General features: G+C 43.8%; 1 protein-coding gene across 1 annotated transcript; it reads left to right on the top strand.

Moving 5' to 3' along the window:
• Positions 1-518: 518 nt before the first annotated feature.
• Positions 519-2,725, top strand: LOC127578310 (protein BTG1-like). Its single transcript, XM_052030197.1, has 2 exons — positions 519-923; positions 1,595-2,725. Exons 1-2 carry the CDS (start codon positions 779-781, stop codon positions 1,975-1,977), a joined length of 528 nt encoding a protein of 175 aa, XP_051886157.1. The 5' UTR covers positions 519-778; the 3' UTR covers positions 1,978-2,725.
• Positions 2,726-11,313: the final 8,588 nt, after the last annotated feature.

Here is an 11,313-nt window from a genome sequence, read left to right as displayed (position 1 = left end):
TCTTATAATAATCCACTGATTTCAGAGTTATATTCATTGATACTAGGTCTTTAATTGCATGTTATTTAATTACCTGAATTTACCTTCCCAAGCTAAAACGGTTGCTCACACACATGCTGAGTTTTATTGCATCAATGTTTAATTGCAGGAGCGTTTTACAGACTACAGCATGAGCTGAGACTGCATTTTATGAACATGAAAGAACAGGTAAATCGAGGCTTCAATGCCATCCTGCTTTTTAAAGCTATCCCTTGCAATGCAAACTTTACTATTGCATTGGGCAGCCCCCCTGGGCAAGCACCGTCTCTTTGCAGACATGCCCAGCACCACGTGACCGCCACCCCGCCCGCGCCTGCGCGGACAGCTTGTTGACAGCCGGGCAAAATTACGTCACCGCATCCCACACGGGCCCTGACGTCATCCTCCCCGCCTCCAGAGGCGGGGCCCCCCCCTCCTCCCTCATCGATGGCGGCGACGTCACTTCCCGTCCGAAGCCCTATAAAAGGCGCTTCCCCGGGCCGCCGCGTCCCGTTTGGCGGTGGAGTCGAGCGGGGAGGATCATGTCGGTGGAGGCGGCCGACCCGGAGCAGCGCTGACTCACCGCACCGACCGACAAAAGGCTCCTCATCATTTTTTTTTAAAAAAACCGCCTCCGCCACAACATTCGCTTCCCGATTCACCCAAGAGGTTACTTTTGACCAAGTTTCTCCTCAGCCGCCCCTCACGACGAGCCCCGCGCGTTCCACCGGCAGGAGTTCTCCGTCCCGGGATTACCTCAATGTACGTGCTGGGCGCCTGGGCCGACATGAAGCCAGAGATCAGCGCGGCGGTGGGCTTCATCTGCAAGCTCCTGCGGACCAAGGCGACGGTGGACGAGCGGCAGCTGCAGACCTTCCGCCAGTCGCTGCAGGACCTGCTGGCGGGTGAGTGCGCGGGACACCCCGCCGGGAGCGCGGACCTTCTGCCCCCCCCCCCACACACCCGGGGGGGAGGGGGGTGGTGGCGGGAGCGCGGACCTCCCCTGGAGCGCGCGCGGCGCGGGAACCCGCCCGGTCCCGGGGAAGGGGAGCGGGGGGTTGGGGTTGGGGGGGGGGGGGGGTGAAGCGCGCAGCCAATGGGCGCTCGCCCCGCGCTGGCCGCTCCCGGGACAATGTCTCCATTGATGCCGCCTTGGAGCCGCTCCACAGCGCTGCGTGGATGCAACTTCCATTCTCGCTCCTTCGTTTATTTATTCCCTCCCTCCCCCTTCCACAAACTTAATGCAAAACGGGGCTTTACCCCCCCCCCCCTTTGCTGCACATAAACATGTTTCGTCGGTAAACTAGCGTCCACATTGCAAACAAAAGATCCAAAAGGCTGCAGAATGCAACGGTGCAAAGCGTCTGGCAACAGTGGAATCCACTTCAAATGCAAAATAAAACTTCGGCCGCAATATCCCAAAAGGATCCACGCCGAATGCAAAACAATTCCCGGCGCAGTGCCGCTGCTTTGATCAATTGTGCACCCATTAAGGCGACAAAACTTTTGTTAGGACGGAGCAGCGGCAGCGATGGTGTCATTCATTATTCGCCCTTTTTAATTTTTTTTGTCACAGAGCACTATAAACATCACTGGTTTCCCGAAAAACCGTGCAAAGGCTCCGGGTACCGGTGCATCCGGATCAACCATAAAATGGACCCCCTCATCTGGAAGGCGGCGAGCCGGATCGGACTGAGCAACGAGCAGGTTTACGAACTGCTGCCGAGCGAGCTCACACTCTGGGTCGATCCATACGAGGTGTCCTACCGAATCGGCGAAGACGGCTCGATCTGCGTGCTGTACGAGGCTCACCCGATGGGCCACAGCCACCACTTGCACCTGGGGGCCAGCTCGCCGGTGCCCATGGTGGACGGCAGCCGGACAAGTTGTAAGGACGAGTTGCTGATGGGCAGGACCAGCCCTTGCAAAACGTACAGCATGATGACCGTGTCAAGCTAGTGCACTAGACAAGAGGGGGCTGCATTGCAAATGGCCGGGGGGAGGGGTTTGGGGGTTTGTTTTGAGGAGAAGGAAAGGAGAAAGGTTTCTCTTGTGACCCACACTGGGCTTTGCTTTGGAGTTGATTGCACCTCTTAAATGTTAAGGAGAAGCTGTGTAGCTCACACAGGCTGTGTGTCTTTAAAAACTAAGGCACATTTCATCCATTTCCAGCAGTCTACCAAATCCAGACCAAAATTATATGTATAATCTATGTATAGAAAAAAGGGGAATTGAAAACTGCCAGCTGTTTGCACCCTTAGCTCATAGGCAGTATTTTGACACTTGGCAATTTGCTTTTTAAAATACTCAGAAATTGAAGATGGGGGTGATAATTATTGCCCTTTGGATTGGGTTTAACAGCCTTTGTAAAGCTATAAGAGCACACTGCTCTTTAATGTTTGACTACCCTCTGAAATATCTGTACATTACTAGCCTAGGGTCTTGTTTTTTTTAAACACTGTTACAGTGAAGTGGATGCAGACTGTAGTTTCTCGTCCTCTGTGACCAGGTAGCTTCACAAATGTTGAATTTGTGAATTCTATTTTGACCATCTCTTGATACTTGCTAAATTATGAACTGCTGTAAATTTGTACAGTTCATGTACATTGTGGCGAAAGTTGTACAGATTTCTATTTTGCAAGAGAAATTTTTTGTCTTCTATTGTAATAAAATGTTTCCTATCTTGCCATTTTAACATAAAACAAAAGTTGGCTTCTGTGTTTGGTTTTGGAATGGGAGAGTATTTGCAACATGTCTCCTCACATATTCCACATGAATTTACTGAATTGGCTTTAAGTCACAGCTAATGCAATGTTTCAAACTGCAGTGCACCAAATGAGTTTATCTTGAGAGCTGTGGCCAGCTAGAATTGTATAAAGTGCTTGGAATCAGTTAACTGAACGGAATTCTGGTCTGGATACAAAGAAACCTCTGATTATCCTGACATGTATATAAAAAAAAAGTTGGATTTTGGAGCATCACAGGGTGTAGATCTCTACTTTTGGTTGGCCTGGATCTTGGGGAGTTTAGATGTTACCTGTTCTGTTGGACATGTTTGCACTGAATGCTCGTTGGTGTGAAGATCAGCCTTTGAAGTAGGCAAGCCTCAACATGTCAGGTCTTGCCATTCAGCTTCCTCAGTCCCAGAAAGGGGCTGGTTATTAGCTGTGGCTTGCTACCACTGATAATCCTTGCATCCTCCTGTCCGTCCCCCCCTCAATTTCTTCAAGCTTGGATACTTGCAGTCTCGTAAGCACATGCATATAACATACAAGATCACATTTCATATCTCCTTGGGCACAAATGAGCCATTGCATCGCAAAGTGGCATCGAAAGATACTGGCACTTCATTGAGTTCCCCCCCTTCCCTGGATCTGTGGTGAATATCGACTGCCCCCCCCCCCCCTTTATTTCAGTGAGCAGACTGGGTCCGGAGCAGCTCGGGATACACATCAAACATCTGTTTCTCTGACGGCTACTGGTAAGCTTTCAATATTTTTTTGGTTAACGTAAAAGAAAGGCAGTGAGGGATTGTGTGGCAGGGAATATTCCTCACTGCAATTCATTATATAAAGTGAAGTGCTTTTCTATAGCGTCATACATTTCAATTAATAGCCATGGCAAGATTACAATGCTTTAGGTAGGGATGTGCACATCTATAATGAGATGCTGTTTTCCATTTCTAGTCTTTGGTTAAAAGTCATTGGGGAATAAGTCTTAGTCTTGTATGTGGAATACAAATTTGCAATATGTGGTAGGTTTCCCCAACTGAAATTTAGGAAGACATGCAGGTCAGTTCTCCCCTTAAATTTGTTCTACTCTTCAGTTAGATCATGGCCTATGTTGATCTAGTTCTAAAAACCATTAACACTGCTGGGTGCTATCTGTTGAAAGCAAAACCACTGACGTTTCAGTCTGACAGGTCTTTGACTTTAACTGCTTCTCTTAGTTGCTGCCTGAACTAAATTAAGAATTTGAGCAATTGCATCTAAAGCATTTATCCTACTTTGAATTTCCAGCGTCTGCAGTTTTGATTTCTTAAAAACTTACCTTTGTTCTACGTCCTCCCTGCTTGGTGATCAAAAATTCATCTTTTTAAAAAAAATAGCTTCAGTAGTTGCTAGATGTTCTCAAAGTATGTTTCCTATCTTTACTCCTTTTGACCTAGTTTTTCCCCAAATGCCCTTCAATAATAGAGTAAAACATAATTCCACTTAAAGTTCATCCTATTGAATTCTATATGCTTGCAGTTGAGGTGTTTACATTTGTTAAATATTTACACTCAGTGGAAGTGACAATACTGCAGGCTGAACCTTCTGCCTGAGAGAATATGCCTTTAGAAAAGTGTTGCTTGCTAGTTTTTGTTTTTCAACAAGAAACAAAGCCGCAATGTAATCTATCAACGTGGTTCATTTGCATCCTGATTTGAGGAATGTCATAAGACTTTTTTTTACATAAATGAAGTTTTTGCCAGAGACATCAGATATGACAATGATCCCTTTGATTTATATTGAGCAGCCTTTTGTTGTCTAGAGTGGACTGAACAAGAGCAGGGAACAATTGCTACTCAAGCTACTGTCTTTTACTGGAGTCTGTAAAGCACAATCTAGTGTGAATATAATTTGAAGCCTTTAAGATATGAAACTATACAGTATCAAAGCCACAATTTGCGAGCAGAAATATTTAGATGCAGTTGTTAGGCTGCTCAAATGCAATATTTAAATTTGCCCTATATTGTTACCTAGTACTTGAAAGCTTCAGAAAATGGCTAGACTTCTGCTTTTCAAGATTAATTTTGAAGACTGGATTCCCATTTTGCTGGTGTTATTAGGTGTTTATAGGAAACTTGGAGGTGACACCCCTGGTTGCAATTTAGTTGCAATTGTCCAAATTAAAGCCATTATCCAAGGCTTGTGTATCAATGAAAGGCTGAAGATGAATTGCACTGTGAAAGCAAAACTGTATCCTCTTAAAAATACTGCAACAGGTCCCTCCATTTTGAGAGCAGTATTAAAGGGCCAAAATAAAGGGTTGCTCATGGTTGCTGGGGAACACAAAATGCACTTGAATAAGATCTTTCCCTTGTAATGTCGGAAACTGAGCATCCAGTTTGTGCACAGCAGGTAGTCATAAACAACAAAGATCTTTACCCAAAGCTTTTTAAGGTGTTCTGAAGTTGTTTCTAACAAAAGCATAAAAGGAGGCAGGAGCAAGCCATTGGTTCTTCATGCTTGCTCTGACATTCAATCAGCTCATTGATATTTACCTCAGTGCTACTTTTTTGCACTAACTCTCAAATCCTTTGATTCCATTGTTAGCATCACTATGGTTGTGGAGGCTCAACGCTGTCCTGACATGGCCTTCACACATTGCTTGGAGCATTGGTGTGAAGTCTTGTGTGTTGGCTTGAGAAAGTGAATGCTGTCTGTGTAATACACAATACAGAAGGTGGAATGTCCAATAGTGCACCACCTTCTCAGCACTGTACTGGAGTGTCAGCCCAGATTTTGAACCCAAGTGCATGGAGTGGGTGACAGATGAAAGTAGAGACCGAAACATTTGTTGGTTATATAATGGGCTTCTCCTGTGGAGGTGAAAAATAAGACCCAGGAATGCCAATGATTGAGGGACTAAGTGGGGCCATCGTTAATAGCTGGTCAGTTGTCCTAAAATTATGCTGTACCTGTGAATATTTAATATCCAAAATTATTAGCTCATTTAATTGTTTTAACCATTGAAGTTCCTTGCATTAATTTGAAAAAATTCAGAGCTTGTATAATTTCAGGGTCTTCATATTTGAATGTTTTGCTGCTGTGATGGGTATGTTTGGTGTCATATCCTGACTTGGCCATTACACACTGCTCCCCCTAAGTCATCAGTGAGGTGTCATCCAGCAAAAATGTTTTTGATTACACCAAGAGATCAGTCAAATGAACATTAGCTTCATGGAAAAAATCACTGGATTTATGTTAACTACAACTTGATGAAGCAAGTATGCTTTTGGTTAAAGGCAAAATACTGAAATTCTTCAGCAATGTACAAATTCATAAAGCCTGTGGGTGGTTTGCCATAGAACTTCAGAGGAAAGTCTGACATAACTTGAGCTCACGGCAGCTTTCTTGGTCATAGGAATGCCCCCATGTAAGTGTGAAACTATTTTCATCCCTACTATCTTTGCATCTCAGGCATTGATTCCATCCAATCATTTGGGCAGTAGGTTTCCTTTCCATCCACTTGCCATAATTTGATCTCATCTAAAATCTGCTTGTGTCCCAACACCAAGCATAGGAATATACGATTGGGTTTTGTACACAGCACTGTAACAATCAGAGGTGTACTCAACACAATGTAGATTTACTTTTGGGGTAGATATGAAAGATTTTCTGGCATTATTTTGAAGAGTTCAGGAGTCTTCCTGCTGTCTTGCGAATGTAACTTAACTGAATGTCATCACATTGCTGTTTGTTGGAATCTCTGAACGTTGCCTGCCATATTTCTTTGCAACAGTGGCTACAGCCAGTGAGGTACTTTACAGGTGTTTCCTATGAGTCAAAAGACAAATGACACCAACATTGGTGGTGTGGAGGACAGTGAAGAAGGTTGTGTAAGGTTACAACAGGATGTGGATCAACTGGGCAAGTAGGCAAAGGAATGGCAGATGGAGTTTAACTCTGCTAGGGGAGTCTAAAATTAGAGCATAGCTTCAATGTGCTAGGGGAAAGAATGAAAGAATCTGAGAGGCAAGTTTCACAGAGGGTGATGGGTATATGGAGTGAGCTGCCAGAAGAAATGGTATAGGTGAGTAAAATCACAATGTTTAGAAGATGTTTGGACAGGTGTATGGGAAGGGATATGGGCAAAATGCAGGCAAGTGGGACTAGCTTGGGTAGGCACCTTGGTTGGCATGGATCAGTTGGGCTGAAGGCCCTGTTTCCAAGCTGTTTAACTCTGATAGACCAGGAGTTCTATGTATCCTTTTGCATTACATTATGAATGTCCCAATGCACAAAGCAAGCCAAAACCACCTGGTTTTTGCTTTTGTGGAGCTAGCAGCAGAGTAAGAAAAGGCACAAGTGGTAAAGAACAGGATGATGTAACAGGTTGATGACAACTTGTGGGTGTTTTCACTAAATGTGCTTAACAAAAGTACAAAGTCTGTTTGAGCTGGCCCAGTGTGGTTCAGACTGACACAGAATATTTATAAGCTACAAACCAAACATGAGCAGAGTGAAGTCACTGATCTGGCAGGTGCCTATATTTGGGCCTTCTGTACATCAGCCATTAGTCCAAAGTTCAGACAGTGATACGGAAATCTTGTGGTCTCTGCACTTCAGTACACCTGTTCAGAAATGCTGGTTTTGCAATGGCCATCTCAGTGCTGAGAGATTGGTTAAGCTCTGAGGATGCTTTTCTTGCCTGCATTGATAAGGTGAAATGAAGTGGGAGGAGATCTGTGTATCCCAATAAACATCGATGTGGGTTGATTAGTGCGAGTACTTTGCAAAGAGAAGGTATGAGAACTTTCCCAGCAGCTAGAACATTTATTCAGTTGAAAGGTAAACCATTCGGACTAGTGACACAAGGAGAGATTTTTGTGGTAACTGATCCATTTGTCAGACTTGAGTGTCACAATATGAATGTGCTTACACAACAATAGTGGGAGCAATTCATCCTTAGTGCTGAGGGAATCAGAATCAGGTTTATTATCACTGACATATTATGAAATTTGTTTTGTGGCAGCAGGACAGTGCAAGACGTAGAAATTATTATAAGTTACAAAAATAGTGCGGGAGAGGAATAACAAGGTGTTCGTGGACTGTTCAGAAATCTGATGGCAGAGGGGGAAGAAGCTGTTCCTGAAATGTGTGGGTCTTCAGCTTCCTGTACCACCTCCCAGAAGAGGAAGGCATACAAAGAATTATTTGTTGACAAGTGATTTTGAGGAAGGTAGATCTGAGACTCTGTTTAAATATCAATAGATCAACCAGATGTGTACACAATGGTTAGGGTTGTGTTCATGCCTCCCTGCCCCTCCACCATCTGGTTTGTGGTGAAAGTTGTACAAACTCCTTTTAGGCTACATCTTGTGTACTGTGTATCTTTATTTACAAGTATTAGCTGTGGCTGATTGCCTCAATGTGTAGGTTTTGGGTTTAAGGTCTGTTCCAGAGATCTGAGCACACTCATCTATGATGCCCCAGCGCATTGCTGAAGAGTTCTGAGCTGTTGGAGGTAGTGACAAGACTTTAAACAGAGGTGCTTTCTGATTTCAGATGTACCTGAAAAATGACGTGCCATTTTAAATGACATGCAGGTTCTTTCTCTTGGTGATATCTATCCCTTAACATCACTGGTTTCTGATAGGTGACTACAATAATTCTTCATTGTAGTGCACCTTGGGATGTCTGGAGATTGCGAAAGGCACTATAGCAATTCAAGTTCATTCATTTCAGTACTGCACCTCAAAGCATAACTTGCCTTGACAGTAGTTTCAGCACAAACTCTCTAGGGTGATGGGGTTTTATTGCTAATGACAAAAGGATATCAAAGTATCAGGACTTGTTTCCCTTAAATACAGAATTAACAGGGGTCCTAATTCAGGTGTTATTGTTACTGTCACTTCATTCCTTGCAATACAGATTGCACTGCTATCTTTGTATCACTTTGTTTTATGCTTGTCTTTGTATTCACTGTGTTTATTATTACCAAGTATTCCTTCATGCAAGAAATTTCACTGCATCCTGGTGTATATGACAAACTAATCTGATCTGAGGTGTTGAAGATCAGACATGACAGCAGGAAGCATTGTTTCCCCAACCCAGAATATTAGAACCATGGAATATTCCCCCGATAAGGTCATGAGCTGGTGGCGAAGGTCTTTTGGGTAAAATGAGGATTAGATAGAGGGGTAGCTATGATCTGATTGAATATCCCAAGGGGTTGGAGGACCTGTTTGTGCTCCCATGCCAAGTTTACAAGATTGCTGCTTTAGTTTGGAGTTGGCAATGATTCTCTCACTCTTCTGAGGGAAGGATTTCACTGGGTAGAAAAACACCTCCCCCACTCACCATCTGAAGAACATGCTGGTTACTTGTCTAATTCTGCTTCATCAAAAGCTGCCCACCACTTTCTGAGAATGGGCTATACATGATCATTCTTGCCTGTGCCCAATTGACCCATACCCACACCTTTGAAACAGTGTCTGGGATGTTTCACATTTGCCCAAAAGGGTTGGAGCTCCAGTTTGGTGTGTTGTAAGATGCTGCCTCTGTGGTGCACTTGTTCATTGCCCCATGAGATCTTAGGATTACCCAATGTACTTCATGGGTCAAAGCTTGAAGTGCAGTGACCCTTGTAATGTTCTTGTTCTTGTTACTGCTAGGGCGATTGAAAACAGGGAGAGCTCCCATCTTTAAATGGTGCCATGTGATCTTCTTGTTAGCCTGAGGAAGCAGAAGGGAGTATTCTGATATCTCATCCAAACAAAAAGGTTGCGATGTACTTGAGGTTTGGACTTGATTCTGTGCTTCAGAGGGAGGGTTTCCACAGACCAGTGCTCATGTTCATGAATGCCACCACTGTGGGACACAGCTGTTGTTTGAGCCTATGATTCTGGCAGTGAGTATTTGTAACAATATAAACACACATTCTGAATTTAATCATAATCCTAGAGTACTGAGTAAATTATCATGGATCAGCATCAATGCCTTGGACAAATTTAGTGACTGAGAAAGGTGTGCAGCAAAATATTTCTAATGTTGCTGTAGAAGTCTTGCGATGAGATTAGTTAAAACATTAAATGTTCCTTGAAGCTATTGATCAGGTATTAAAATGTAAGTAATGCTGTTTTTGAATTGAGAGTGCTGAATTAAGCCAAGCTGCTTTTATTTAATCAGTGTTTTAATTTTTTGTTAATTGGTTAGTGTTTAATTGGCTTAATTTTTCATCTTGGGCTTTTGTCTTTACATATCCTGGGTTAGATTTGTTTCAAAGGTTTTACTTGCATCCGTATGCCCAGTCAGATATGGCTCAATGAGCAATGTTCATAAAGCCAAAGCTTTATAAAACTCTGGTTAGGCTGCATCTGGAGTATTGCATTCAATTCTGGTTGCCCTATTATAGGAAGGATGTAGAGGTGTGGAGAAGGTGCAGAAGAAGTGTATCATGCTGCCTGGATTAGAGGGTATGAGCTATATGAAGAGGTTGGACAAACTAGGATCATTTTCTCTGGAATGTCAAAGGCTGAGGGGAGACCTGATTGAAGTTTATAAGATTGAGGGGCATAGATAGTAGACAATCTTTTTTCCAGGGTTGAAATGTCTAATAATAGAGGGCATGCATTTAAGGTGAAAGGGACAAGTTGAAAGATGTGCAGGGCAAATCTTTTTTAGTAGTGGGTGCCTGGAATGCACTGCCGGGGTGGTGGTGGAGGCAGATGTGATGAGTGTTTAAAGAGGCTCTTGGGCACATGGATATGCAGAGAATGGAAGGATATGGACCATGTGCAGGCAGAAGGGGTTAGATGTCATTAGCTTAATTAGTTCAGCACAACATCGTGGGCTGAAGGGTCTGTTCTATGTACAGCCCTGTGTGAGGATGTGATTTCAAGGTGAGCTCCCGAAATGTGAACATAAGTACATTTGTTGACTCTCCCATTGTAACACTGAGCGAGTGCTGCACTGTCATGGATAATGCTTCTTCGAGCAATTAAACAGTGGTCTTGTGTGCTGCTTCAGGTGGATAGAAAAGGTCTCGTGGTACTAACACTAGTCGTCATGTTGGGGATGTGTAGGTCCTGGAGGGAGCATAGGGACAATTCACTGAAATGCTTTTAGGGATGAGAGTGTTCAACTACAAGGTTAAACTGGAGAAGCTGGGGACTGCTTATCTTGGAGCGATGAAAGTTGAAGGGAAGTTTGATAGCAGTGTAAAAGATGTAATGTGGGTGGTTTGAGGACCAGGGGGGAGACATCTTTTTCCTTTCATTTTGGATCTAAGGGGAATGTGAGGAAAAACCTTTTTATGCTGTGACTAGTGATCTGGAAAGGTGACAAACAGATTTTCAAAGTGGAATTAAGGGGAGATGACCTGCAGGACTGTGGAAAAGAGCAGGAGAATAGAATGGAATCCTTTACATAAATCCAGATGAAGGGTCCATCCCCAAAGAGGTTGCTTGACCCACTGAGTTCCTCCAGCATCTCGTGCATTGATCCTTTACCAAGAGTTGGCACCAACTCGATGGGCTGAATGGCCACTGTTTTGTGCTGTACTAATTCTGATTCAATGACTGCTTTG

This window comes from Pristis pectinata, chromosome 15 (assembly GCF_009764475.1).
Source record: "Pristis pectinata isolate sPriPec2 chromosome 15, sPriPec2.1.pri, whole genome shotgun sequence".
NCBI classification, from domain to species: domain Eukaryota; kingdom Metazoa; phylum Chordata; class Chondrichthyes; order Rhinopristiformes; family Pristidae; genus Pristis; species Pristis pectinata.
Note: the sequence above shows the minus strand (reverse complement) of the source record. Positions and strands in the feature narration are given on the sequence as shown.